Source organism: Tupaia chinensis, unplaced genomic scaffold (assembly GCF_000334495.1).
Source record: "Tupaia chinensis unplaced genomic scaffold, TupChi_1.0 Scaffold138665_1, whole genome shotgun sequence".
In the NCBI taxonomy this organism is placed as follows: domain Eukaryota; kingdom Metazoa; phylum Chordata; class Mammalia; order Scandentia; family Tupaiidae; genus Tupaia; species Tupaia belangeri.
Genome location: NW_006198557.1, coordinates 959,015 through 972,059, shown reverse-complemented (window position 1 = coordinate 972,059; position 13,045 = coordinate 959,015). Strand labels below are relative to the sequence as shown.

Below are 13,045 nucleotides of genomic sequence, written 5' to 3'. Positions count from 1 at the left end.
CGGGCCTGGAGCCCGGGAAACCGGAGCCCCGGGCACCCCAGAGGCCCAGGGGGGAGGAGGCCGGCGGGAAGTGAGCGCCCAGTTCCGCAGTGTCCCTGTAGGGGGAGGCAGGGGCCCTGGACACCCGACTGCCTGGGGCAGTCCCTGGAGGGGTCACCGCGGGTAGGGCGGGTGTGCAGGAGGCGGCGCCGCTGGCGGCCTGCAAACACCTCGGCGAACGCCACACCACGCTGCAGCTGTCCCCATGCGCACCCCAACGGCGCTTGGCTCCCATGCGCTCCGGTGCAGTGCCCCGGGTTCGGCCACGGCCCCCTGCCCTGGCACTGCCCCCCGCGGGCCCCGAGTCCCTGACCCACTTCTCCTTCAGCGATGAGGACACCCGTCGACACCTGCTGGGCAGATCCGTCAGGTGGGTGGTTCAGGGCCAGCTTTCTCCTTCATACTGAGGGTGCTGGCTGTGCTGGGGGCGACCCTCCCTCAGTCTGCCTTTGGGAGTCCTTTAAGTGGCTTCCAGGATCTGGTGGGGCCCCCAACCCTATCCCAGGCCCTTAAGGTCATAGTGCTCTGAGGGTATCTGACCCCCCCAAATGAGTAGTGGGTCTGCCAGGTTCCTGCCTACCCCAGGAGAATTCCGCACCCCCTCTGTGTCCTGAACCTGGGCTGCTGGCATTCACCCTGGCGGCAAATACGGGTGTCCAGCGTAACCTGGGCTCCACTCCCAGGCCACTGGCCTGGAGCCAGGCCCCTAGGGCCCTGCTCTGCCCCGCCCTGCCCTCCCCTTTGCTTGGGCTGCAAGGCTGAAAACCAAGCTGGGGTGGCGGTGGGGGTGGGGAGGGAGGTTCCGGGAGTCTGAAGGGTGTTCAGACTCCTCTGGACAGAACTGGGGCAGCAACGTGGCCTTTAAGTCCTGGGTATTCTAGCTCCCCAGAACTAATCCTAGCAGCTACCAGGACATGGTCTCGACCCAGGACACCCAGACACACACAGACACACCCACACACAGGGCAGTCAGGGTCACCTGGTGTTTACTACACTCTGTGTGTGGTTCCTAGCTCTTCGGGGCAACGTGAGTACCCTGCAGGTGACCCAAGGCCACACCACAAGTGCCACAGAGACCACAGCGACCGTGGCGCCCAGCCTTGGGTACATTACACTCGGCACCGGGACCCCCTGCAGACAGACTCCTGCCAGCAGCCAGACAGACACTCAGGGATGGTCATGACATCTGTGTGCTAGCACGCTGAGTCAGAAACACACAGCTACAAACACAGGGACCTGTGAACGTCTGGGAACCGCACACACACACACGCACACACGCAGATGCAATTGCACACAGCTGTGCACACGGGTGCCCGGGAACACAGAGCTCTCCTTCGCTGGGACTCCTACACACCCGAGACACCCACTCACCTTGCACGCCCAGCCCCACAAACAGCCGTGGCACCTGGCACCGCACCCCCTCCTGGCGGACACACACCAGCGCCCGCCCTCAACCTCCCTGTGACCTTCACAAAGCAAATGCCAGCCCTTTCCGTAAAGGCTGCCTGGCACCTTTAAAGGGAGTCAGGTGGAGAGAGGGGCAGGGAGCCCGGGGACACGGCAGGCCTGCTTTCCATGTGTGTCCTTGGGGGAGACAGACACCCGGATGGACACTCCACTTTGAACCTGGAGTCCGGCTGTCTGCGTTCAGACCCTCGGTCTGTTACTAACCAAGTTATTCTTTCTTTCTGTGCCTCGATTTCTTCGTCTGGAAAAATGGGGGCAGTTAAGTCGGCCGAGTGGCCAAGTGCTTAAGAGAGCTAGGTCTCACATAGCCGGGTGTGGTTCGAGACCCACCTGTGGTGGCTTAAGAAACCACACACTGGGATCAGCAGTTGGCTTAATGGCTGCGTTGCTGGATTTCCATGTAGTCAACCGCGGTTCGAGTCCCGGACTCACACCGGGTGCGTGTGCATGCCCAAGATCCCAAGAGGAGACTGGAGGAGAAGGGATGGCAGCGTGGCCATCCCCCCGGGGGGTGATTTCTTGCTTTCTGTCTCTCTCGTGAGTGTACGCACTGTATAGCAAAAATAAACCCCTCCGAAGAAAAGAAAAGAAAAGAAACAACACTCTGGGCATGTGTGCACCCCAAATCCTGAAAGGAGGGAGCAATGGAAACGGGTTCTAGTATAACCACTCCCCACGGGGGGGTGCTTTCTTCCTTTCTCTTTCTCTGGCAATTACAAAAAAGGGGGAGGCACTGGACCAGCAGGTGGTGTGGTGGTTTAGGTGTTGAGCTCCCACATGGCCGACCATGGTTCAAGTCCCAGACCTGGTAGCTTGCTTTCTCACTTTCCGTCTCTCTCTCTCTATCTCTGTCTCTCTCTCTGGTGAGCATGAATGCCTTGTGGCAAATGTAAAAAAAAATAATAACAATAAATACAATGAAATAAATCATTCATTTAAAAAACAATAATAAATAGGGGCCGGCAGGTGGTGTGGTGGTGAAGGCATGAACTCCCACCTGGCTGACTGAGGTTCAAGTCCTGGACCTGGCGGCTTGCTTTCTCATTCTCCCTTTCTCTCTCTTTCTCTCTCTCTCTCTGATCAAACTGAAGAATCACAATAAATAAGTAAAATTAGATGGAAAAAAAAACTAATTAAAAATAATAATAAAGTTAAATCATTAATTTTTAAAAACTCAAAACAAAACCGAAAGGGGGGATACTCCGAGGTCCAGACATGACACAGTGACTCTAACTACCCTGATTAGAGTCTGTCATAATTTTTGCCACTGTGACCTGTCCCTTTTCCCCGCCCTTCCTGACCCCCCAGCAGTGTGTTTGTTTCCCATCAGGCCTTGCAGCAGGACTCCTCAGGGTCTAGATCTACCCTTGGGCTGCTCAGCCCTCCAGAGGCCCAATCTGATGCTCAGGAGCCCAAGTGGGCAGTCCTGGAGGCCCCATGGAGGAGGAGGCAAAGAGCAACTTCTCTTAGAAACTGGGCAGATCATCTCACCTCCAATGGGGAAGCTGGGCATGTGGCTAGATGTCAGATGGGTGGCTACCCCTGGGTCTGGTTTGTGGCTTTGGGTCCCATTGGGACGTCATGGGAGTAGCCTCCAGCCTGACTCTGGGCCACCCAGAGTCGTCAGTGGCCAGCCAGGGAGGAGTGACTCCATACAACTCAGGGGTCTGCTTCCTTTTTTTTTTTTAAAGAGATTTTTGCTATAGGGAATGTGTTGGAGAGACAGAGAGACAGACAGCAAGAGATCCCCCCTTCAGGGGGGATGGCCACGCCACAATCCCTTCTCCTCCATTCCACGCCTGGCATGATTTTTAATCCACCGGGTCTGGGATTCGAACCGCAGTCAACTACGTGGGAGTCCAGTGACGTAGCCATTACACCATCTGCTGGTCCTTCAGAGGTCTGGTGAACACTCTTCCACTCTCCTGGGCTATTGGGCTACCTTCAGCAGCTCTAGGACACTCCCTCTGTCCTCCCTAGGCCCCAGGGACATCCGCTCTTGAAGCACAAACAGCAGAAGCCCCAGGGAGGCCTCAGCCTGGCCCATCGCAGCCTCTGGGCTCCTGCTTACGTGAGCTGAATGCCCAGGGGCTTGTGGCTCCCAGTTAGACCAGCTGGGCACCCTCTTGGGGCCTGGCTCTCCCGTCCCTAACCTGCAGGGAAGCTCCAGAGCCAGGGCTGGCTCCTCTGAAGGTAGGAATGTTCTTTTCCCTTCCCCGGTGTCACTCGCAAGCCTTCCAGGCCAGGCCTTGGGACATAGGACGGTTCTCTGCAGTGAGACCACCAGCCAACTCCTTGCAGCCCCCATCTGGGACTCAGTTTCCTCATCATATGGTGTTTTATTTTTTAATGATGTTTTAAATGATTTTATGTTAACTTTATTTATTTATATTTTATTTAACTATAAAAAATGTATTTTACTTAGTTTTTATAAAATTATTTATTTTATTTATTCATTCATTTATTTTTTAATTTGACCAGAGAGAGACAGAGGGTGAGAGTGAGAGAGAGAGGAAGTGAAGAAGCAAAGCCACCAGATTCAGGACTTGAACCCTGGTCAGCCATTTGGGAGAGTCCAGCGCCTTAACCACCACGCCACCTGCTGGTCCCCTATTTACTTAGTTTTTAATTTGACCAGAGAGGAATAGAGTGAGAGAGAGAGAGAAAACTGACATGTCCAGGACTTGAACCATGGCCAGCCATGTGGGAATCCAGTGCTCTTAACCATCACACCACCTGCCAGCCCCAACTTTTTTTTTTTTTTAATTTTATTCTTTTTAGAATTATTTTATTTAACTTTATGAATACATTTATTTATTTTAATTTGAACAGAGAGCAATAGCATGAGAGAGAGAGAGAGAGAGTGAGAAAGCAAGTCACCAGGTCTGGGGCTTGAACCACAGTCAGCCGTGTGGGAGTCCAGTGCCCTTAACCACCATGCCACCTGCTGGTCCCACCAACTTTTTATTTTTAATGTGGACAGAAAGGGACACAGCGAGAGAGAGAGAGAGCCAGAGTGCGAGAGAGAGAGAGAGAAAGTGAGAAAGCAAGCCTCCAGGTCTGGGACTCGAACCGCTGTAGGCCGTGTGGGTGTCCAGCATCTTTAACCACCACGCTACCTACTGGCCCATATGGTGGGTTGTTAACAGGACCCACCTCATAGAGTTGCTGGAAGACATCACGGGGTTGGGACCAACAGGTGGCACATGGTTAAGATGCTGGATTCCCATGTGGTCAACTGTAGTTTGAGTCCCGGACTTAATGGCTTAAAACTCATACCGGATGCATATGTGTGCCCAAAATCTCGAGAGGCAAAGGGGCAACATCCGTGTATTTCTCACTCTCTGTCTCTCTGTCTCTCTGTCTGTCTGGCGAGTGCACGCACCCTATAGCGAAAACCTCTCAAAAAAAAAAAAATTCTAAAATTAAAAAAAGTAACTGGGTTAATATGTAGAAAGTGCTTTGGGGCTGCCCCGCAGCTCAAAGGTTAAGGCAGCTGGGGGTTGGCGGTGGGTTCAAGGTACCGGACACTCCCACATGGCCAACCATGGTTCCAGTCCCGGACCTGGTGACTTGCATTCTCACTTTCCATCTGTGTGTGTGTGTGTGTGTGTGTGTGTGTGTGTGTGTCTAGTCAAATTAAAAATAAATGAATGAATACATAAAATTAAATAAATCATTCTTACAAAAGAAAAGATGAAAGGAATTGAGTCCCACATGGTCGCCTGGCAGCTTGTAGAACACACCGAGTGCAGACCAGCGGTAGCGTAGAGGTTAAGGTGACTGGTTCTCATATGGCCGACTCCATGGTTTGAGTCCCAGACCTGGGGCCTTGAAAAACACGCTAGGCTTGTGTGCGTGCATGCCCAAAGTCCCGAGAGGAGAAGGGAGGGGAAGGAACTACGACAAGGTTAGCCCCCTTGGGGGGTGATTTCTCATTTTCTGTCTCTCTGTCTCTTTTTCTCTGGTGAGCGCATGCCCCCTAGAGCAAAAATAAAGAAATAAGAAAGAGCCAGCCTTTGGTTAAGGTGGAGGTTAAGGTGCTAGATCTCACATAGCCAATTTCACAGTTCGTGTCCTGGACCTGGTGGCTTTGAGAATCGCGCTGGGTGCGTGTCTGTTTGCACATGCGTGTCCAAACTCCTGAGGAGAATGGAGGAGAAGGGATTGCAGGGTGGCCTTCCCCCCGGAAGATGATTTCTCACCTTCCTTCTCTCTCTCTGTCTCCCTGGCAAGCACATATGCCCTATAGCCAAAGAGAGAGAGAATAAAATTAGGATAAAATGCACATAACATAAGATTGACCATTTTAACCATTTTTGATTATGCTGTTCACTGACACGAAATACATTCACATCGTCAGGCAAACCATCGCCACATCTGTCTCCATTTTCGTTTCCGCAGAGTTGAAACTTGAAACACACATCTCTGGGATCAGCAGGTGGCGTGGTGGTTGAGGCGCTGGACTCCTCCTACATGGCTGACCACAGTTCGAGTCCCAGACCTGGTGGCTTGCTTTCTCACTTTCCCTTTCTGTCTCTCTGGTGGTCGAACTAAAAAATAATAATAACAAATAAAATTAAATAATTTTTTAAAAAAGAAAGACCTTTCTCCCATCTTTCTTCTACCCCCCATTCTACCCCCCACCCCTGCGCTCCCCACCCACCCTTCTGCTTTTTTGGTTATTGCTCTTGTTTAATACAGGGTGTGAGCGCTCGGTGGAGACAGACATAGAGAGAGGGGAAGTCAGAAATCCCCCCTTCCCCTCCAGGAAGGATGGCCACACTGCACTCCATTCTCCTCCATTCTCCTCTTGAGATTTTGGCCATGTGCTCACATGCCTCCAGCGTGTTTTTCAGGCCCTGGGTCTGGGACTCGAACCATGGAGTTGGCCATGTGGGATCGAGCCTTCTTAACCTCCTCACTGCCTGCTGGCCTGAGGACTTCAGTTTTTGCCCTCAGTTAGGTGGGAGCCATAGAAGGTGCTGAGCAGAGGAGGGACTTGACCTGACTCAGGTGTTCACAGGCTCTATCTAGTGGCTATGGGAGGAATAGACCATGGAGGACACTCCGAGCTTCGTACCAGGACAGAGGTGACACTCCAGTCTAGGTTAGAATCGAGGGGCCCCGTTAAGGAAGGGTAAAAAATATGGGGAACAGCAGGTGGCATGGTAGTTAAGGTGCTGGACACTCCCACATGGCCAACCACGGTTTGAGGCCTGGACCTGGTTTGTGGCTTTTTTTATTCCTCTCCTCTCTCTCTCTCTCTCAGTCTCTCTCTGGTCAAATTAAAATAAATGAATGAATAAATAAAATAAAATAATTCTTTAAAAGAAAAAAAGGAAGGGTAAAAAATAGATTCAGAATGGAGTTTGGCAAGGAGGTGTAAAGGAGGACCGAGCCAGGGGAGGTCCCACATCTTGGGGTGTCCCAGTATCTATGACAGGGCCTGGCACACCGCGGTCCACAACTGTCCGATCTGTGCGAGTCCCGGTCTCCCATTCCTGCAGAGGAATCCATCTGGTTTTTTCTTTCTTTTGTTTTTATTTTTCTTTTCAGAGATTTTTTTTTTTCTTTTTGCTATAGGGCATGTGCGCTCTCCTGAGAGAGAGAGAGACAGAGAGACCGAAAGTGAGAAATCACCCCCCGGGGGGGATGGCCACGCCGCAATCCCTTCTCCGTTCTCCTCTCGGGATTTTGAGTAGGCATGCACACACGCCCGGCGTGAGTTTTAAGCCACCAGGTCTGGGGTTCGAACCTCAGTTGACCACATGGGAGTCCAGTGATGCAACCACTATGCCATCTGCTGGTTCCAATATCTGTCTGTCTTTAACATCCTCCATCTGGGACCAGGCGATGGCACAGTGGCAGCGCAACTAGACTTGCATAGGAACAGTCCTGGCTTCACATCCTGGGAACTCCCTGAGCAAACCAGGCACCCACGTGTGGGGCTGGCTGGGACAGGGGTTGGGTTGCAGCGTGAATAGACCCTATAGAGGACAGTGTCCCCTGACCTGCCTCTATCTCTGCTAGGAGTTTCCTAGGTCTCCCCATCCCTCTTGCCCTCCCCAACACCATCTTTTTTTTAAAAAAAAAAAGAATTATTTAATTTATTTTTTATTCATTTATTTATTTTAACTTAACCAGAGAGAGACATAGAGAGAAGGGGGAATGTGAGAAAGTAAGCCACCAGGTCCGGGACTTGAACTGTGGTCGCCATGTGGGAGCGTCCAGTGCTTTAACCACCACACCATTTGCTGGTCCCCCCATCTTTTTTTTTTTGGAGAGGTTTTTCTATAGGTCATTATGTGCTCGCCAGAAAGACAGACAGAGAGAGACAGAGAGACCGAAAGCGAGAAATCACCCCTTAGGGGGATGGCTGCGCCGCAATCCCTTCTCCTCCATTCTCCTCTTGGGATTTTAGGCGCGTGCACACACACGCCCCATGTTAGTTTCAAGCTTCCGGGTCTAGGACTTGAACCACGGTCAGCTATGTGGGAGTCCAGCACCTTAACCACTTCACCACCTGCTGGCCGCTCCCCAGCACTCTCCTAGCCTTCCTGACCTTTTCCTGCCTGTCTATTCTCTGCAGCTTCGAGGGGGAGAATGGCCCCACACCCTCACCTGGCCGCAGCCCCCTGGACTCGCAGGCGAGCCCAGGGCTGGTGCTACACGCTGGGGCGGCCACCAGCCAGCGCCGAGAGTCCTTCCTGTACCGCTCAGACAGCGACTATGACATGTCACCCAAGACCATGTCCCGGAACTCGTCGGTCACCAGCGAGGCGTGAGCATCGCCCCTTCCCATTCGCCAGTTTCCCTGGGGTCTGCCCTCCCCTGACAAGCTGCCCTTCCTAGCGAGGAATGGGGTCTCCTGCCTGGCAGAAAGCATGTGCACCCCGCCCCCAGCCACCCAGCTCCTCCCTGACCCCAGACGCCACCCCTGTCCTGTGCTCAAGTCCACACTAGCACCCGCCCTCCCCCACCTTCCCCAAGCCAGTTGCCACATTGTGACCACGTGTGGAAGTGTGAGCACCCACTGGTCCCACCCAGCCTCGTCCTGTCATTGGTCCCCATCCCTGCCCATCGGGGTGTCCCCTAAGCCCCCCATCATCCTCTGCTCCCCCCACAGCCCCACTCCTGCAGCAGGTGTGTTCCTTTCTCTGCTGCTTCTCTGCTCGTCCACCCAGCTGAGCCCCTCTTCCTGCCCAGAAGTCCCCCCGGGCCCAGCCCCCACAGTGTACCCCAGAGAGCGTACCCCAGTTTCTCTGGAGCTTCCTGACCTACCATGTCCTTGATTTCAGGCACGCCGAGGACCTCATCGTCACGCCGTTTGCTCAGGTGAGGCCTCGTCCCCTGACGGTGAAGCAGAGAAGGCCTCCCCGCTGTCCCTCTGGGTGACATCCATCCTAACTGCTGTCCCCGTCTCAGGTGCTGGCCAGTCTCCGGAGCGTCCGCAGCAACTTCTCACTCCTGACCAATGTGCCCCTTCCCAGCAACAAGTAAGTCAAGGCTGTGTGACCTGGGGCGGGCGCTCAACCTCTCTGAGCCTCAATCCACGCAACCACTTTCTTAGAGCCAGGGTCCTAAGACACAGAAGAGTTGCAAGTAGAGACCTAGGGGTCTAGATGCCCTGTAGTGATATTACTGTCAAAGTCCCAGGGCCACTCCAGGTCCTCACACCAGCTAGCTAGGGAAATGGTGTCCCATGATGTGTCTCTTCCCACTCAGTTAAATAGGGGCCAGGAGGTGGCGTGATGGGTAAGGCGCAGGACTCCCACATGACTGATCATAGTTTGAGTCCCGGACCTGGTGGATTGCTTTCTCACTTTCTCTCTCTCTCTCTCTCTCTGTTTCTCTCTGGTGAGCATACAAGCCCTGTAGCAAACTGAAAAAATAATAGTAATGATAAATAAAATAAAAATAATTTTTTTTTTTTTGGAGAGATTTTCACTATAGGGCGCGTGCGCTCGCCAGACAGACAGAGAGAGACATTAGAGACAGAAAGCGAGAAATCACCCCCCAGGGGGGATGGTCACGCCGCAATCCCTTCTCCTCCATTCTCCTCTCGGGATCTTGGGCACGCACGCACACGTGCCCGGTGTGAGTTTTAAGCCACCGGGTCCGGGACGCGAACCGCGGTCGACTACGTGGGAGTCCAGAGACATAGCCATTACGCTAACTGCTGGTTCCCAATAAAAATAATTTTTAAGAAATAGTAATTATAGGGGCCAGCAGATGGCATGGTGATTAAGGGTGCTGGACACCCACCTGACTGACTGTGGTTCGAGTCCTGGACCTGGCATCTTGCTCTCTCTCTCTCTCTTTCTCTATTACTCTATCCCTCTCTGGTCAAATTGAAATAAATAAAGGAATGAATGAATAAAGTGAAATAAAATAATTTAAAAAAAAGAAATAGTAATTATAGGAGTGCTTTATTAGATAGCTACTATGAGGGATTTATGGTATCTGGAAGGTGCTAGAACATTGCTCTGTGCAGAGTAAGTGGTCATTAAACAGGAGTGATTGTTTTTTGTTTGCTTGTTTTGTTTTGTTTTAGTTTTTGCTAGAGGGCACATGCTCTTGCCAGAGAAAGACAAAGAGAGAGGGAGAAAGTGAGAAATCATTCCCCAGGGGGATGGCCATGCCATAATCCTTTCTCTTCCAGTCTCTTCTCAGGATTTTTGGGCACCCATGCAGGCACACGCTCCTAACATGTTTTCCCAGGTGCTCGATCCAGGATTTGAACCATGCAGTTGGCCATATGGAATCCAGCACCTTAACTTCCACACCACTTACTGACTGAGGAGTAGTTCTTTTTTTTCTTTTCTTTTCTTTCTTTTTCTTTTTTTTTTTTTTTAAGAGAGAGATTTTTGGGGCCAGCAGGTGGCATGGTGATTATGGGCACTGGACTCCCACATGGCTGACTGTGGTTCAAGTCCTGGACCTGGTGGCTTGCTTTCTCACTTTCCCTTTCTCTCTCACTCTCTCTCTGGTCAAATTCAAATAAAGTAATTAAAATAAAAATAATTGTTAAAAAAAAAAAGAGAAAGAGGGTTTTTTGCTATAGGGCATGGGGACTTGCTGAAGAGACAAATAGAAAACGAGAACTCACCCCCTGGAGGGATGGCTATGCTGCAGATCCTTGTCCTCCATTCTCCTCTCAGGATCTTGGTGTGAGTTTTAAGCAGCTGTGTCCGGGACTCGAACCGTGGTCGACTATATGAAGTCCAACGACGTAACCATTACGCCATCTGCTGGTTCCAGAAGTAGTTCTTATTTTAGGGCAGGAGGTATGGCTGAAAACTGCTGAGGGTAAAGGTCCAGGGAACTTTGGGGACACAGCATGGAACCCTTTGAGGAAGCCAGTTCATATTCCTGAGCCTCGATCTTCTCCTCTACAAATGGGTTTTTATGGGGCTCATTGCGGCTGCTGGCACACAATGGCAGAGTGTCTGGGACACAGCCAGAGCTCAGAGAAAGGAACATGGGTGGTATTCACAGAGAGGGGGAGGCAGGAGTTTGGGGGATCCTGGCTGACATTAGAGTCCTGTTTCTTTGCAGGAGATCCCCGCTGAGTGGCCAGACCCCCGTCTGCAAAGCCACACTGTCAGGTAAGCTAATCCCAGGCGATAGGAAAAGGCCAGCAGGGTGTCCCAGCAGGGTCTGGGTCCCTCAGTACCCTAATCACCTGGCCCACCCCATCACTGCGGACTGGGGTCTCTGAGGTCTGCATGTGGACTTTCTCAATCTCGGCCCCCAATGCCGCCCCTTCCCCAGAGGAGACGTGTCAGCAGTTGGCCCGGGAGACGTTGGAGGAGCTGGACTGGTGTCTGGAGCAGCTGGAGAGCATGCAGACCTACCGCTCGGTCAGCGAGATGGCCTCGCATAAGGTGTGCAGTTGGTTGGGTTGGGCCGTGGGCAGGGCCGGTGGGTGGGGCCAACCACTGGGTGTGGCTTGGGGTAGAGCCAATCCCTGTGTAGGAGCTCCTGGATGGAGCCAAACCCTGGGCGGGGTCTATAGGTGCTCAACTATTGGGCAGAGCTGATGTAGATAGGGCCAATCCGTGGGCGAGGCCTGTGCGGTGGGGTCAGACACTGGGCGTGGCTTATAAGCATAGAACCAATCACTGGATAGAAACAATAGGATGGGGCCGCTCCCTGGGCGGGGCCAGGTTTTGGGCAGTAGCTTCCAGGTTGACAGCTCCTGTAGATTCTGAGTTCTCTCAGGGCTGGCGAAGCCTGATGTGTGTGTGTGTGCTGGGGTGTGTGTGCGTGTGTCTAGTTGTACACCTGTCTGCAGGTGACTATCTCTCTTGAGATTGTTGCTCGTATGGTGTGCGGGTGTATATTTGTGGCTGTGGGCCCGTGTAGCATTTGGTTCGTCAGCTACCCCTTGCAACACTGGTGTATTGGCGGCACGGTAGGCGTGCGCCTGTGGAGGGTACATGCTTGTGCACAGACGGTTATGCAGGGACATAACTGTGTTATATGCATGAGCTGTGCTGGAAGGATGTGTCTCTAGGTGTGTGAGTTGGTCCAGGTGCAAATCCAAGTGTATCTGTGTGTATTAAATGCATTGTGTGGGTTTGGAACTGCAGGGCTTCCATGGACCGCTGTGCAGACCGTGCACTGCACAATTCCGGGAAGCTCCATTCAGAAAGCAGGCAGTGTGAGTGATGCTCCCTGGAGTCGTGCAGGGCGGTGGCAGCCCCTGTGGGTGGATGCTTATTAGGAAGTGAGTGTGCGGGTGGGGGTGTGTCTTTGTTGGGGGGCAAATATGTCTGTGGGTGTACGCTTGTCTGGGAACATTCAAATATGAAGGCAGCGGTGTCCCTGGGTCAAGCATCTGAAAAGATGACCGTGTCTCTGGGTGTGAATTTGTGGGCGTTGCCATGACGGCCCTCGTGTGCACACGTGTTGTACATTTATACCTCTGTGGGTGTGAGTGTGAAGATTTCCTTATGGGCTGGCCTGGCGACGTGTGTGTCCTCAGGCATGTGGACATTGGTGTTGGTGTGCACATGTGTTCACAGGTGTGTTCGGTACATGTAAGTGTGCCCTGTATCTGGGTGTTTGTCCCCACGGGTATGTCTGCACACGTGTCAGGGTGTGGGTCTGTTTTTGGAAGGGGTGTGTCTGAACCTACATTCGTCTCTGCACGGTCAGCTGTTTACCTATCTGTGTGTCCGACAGCAGAGTTGTGGCTGTGTGTGTGTGTGTGTGTGTGTGTGTGTGTGTACGAGCACGTGTGTGGTATACGTGTAGGACTGAAAGCATATGGGTGTATATGTCTGCAGGTGTGTGAGAAGACGTCGAGTACACGGGTGTGTGTTGGGGTCTCTGGAAGGTGTGTCTCTGGGTGTTGGTGTCTGTGTGTGGGGCGTGTCTGGCTGTGTGTTTCCGTCCCTGGGTGTGTCCAAGGACAGGATAAGTCCTCATGGCAGGGGGCTGATCCCCTGGCCGTCCCACCTGGGTTCTGGCTGAGGCCTGTGGGCTCTGATACCCCTTTAACGCCCCCCCCCACCCCCGGCACCACCTG

General features: G+C 52.7%; 1 protein-coding gene across 2 annotated transcripts in view; it reads left to right on the top strand.

The window, feature by feature from the left end:
* PDE4A (phosphodiesterase 4A) overlaps positions 1-13,045 on the top strand; it is a 53,264-nt gene that overhangs the window by 24,338 nt on the left and 15,881 nt on the right. The window contains exons 1-6 of one of the 2 annotated variants that reach the window (XM_006161543.3): positions 183-409; positions 8,099-8,290; positions 8,808-8,844; positions 8,935-9,005; positions 11,068-11,117; positions 11,284-11,396. In XM_006161543.3, coding sequence (XP_006161605.1) covers positions 273-409; positions 8,099-8,290; positions 8,808-8,844; positions 8,935-9,005; positions 11,068-11,117; positions 11,284-11,396 — 600 coding nt within the window. In that variant the 5' untranslated portion in view covers positions 183-272. Of the gene's footprint in view, positions 1-182; positions 410-8,098; positions 8,291-8,807; positions 8,845-8,934; positions 9,006-11,067; positions 11,118-11,283; positions 11,397-13,045 lie in introns of those variants that run through there. The other variant, XM_006161540.2, reaches the window with a different exon arrangement.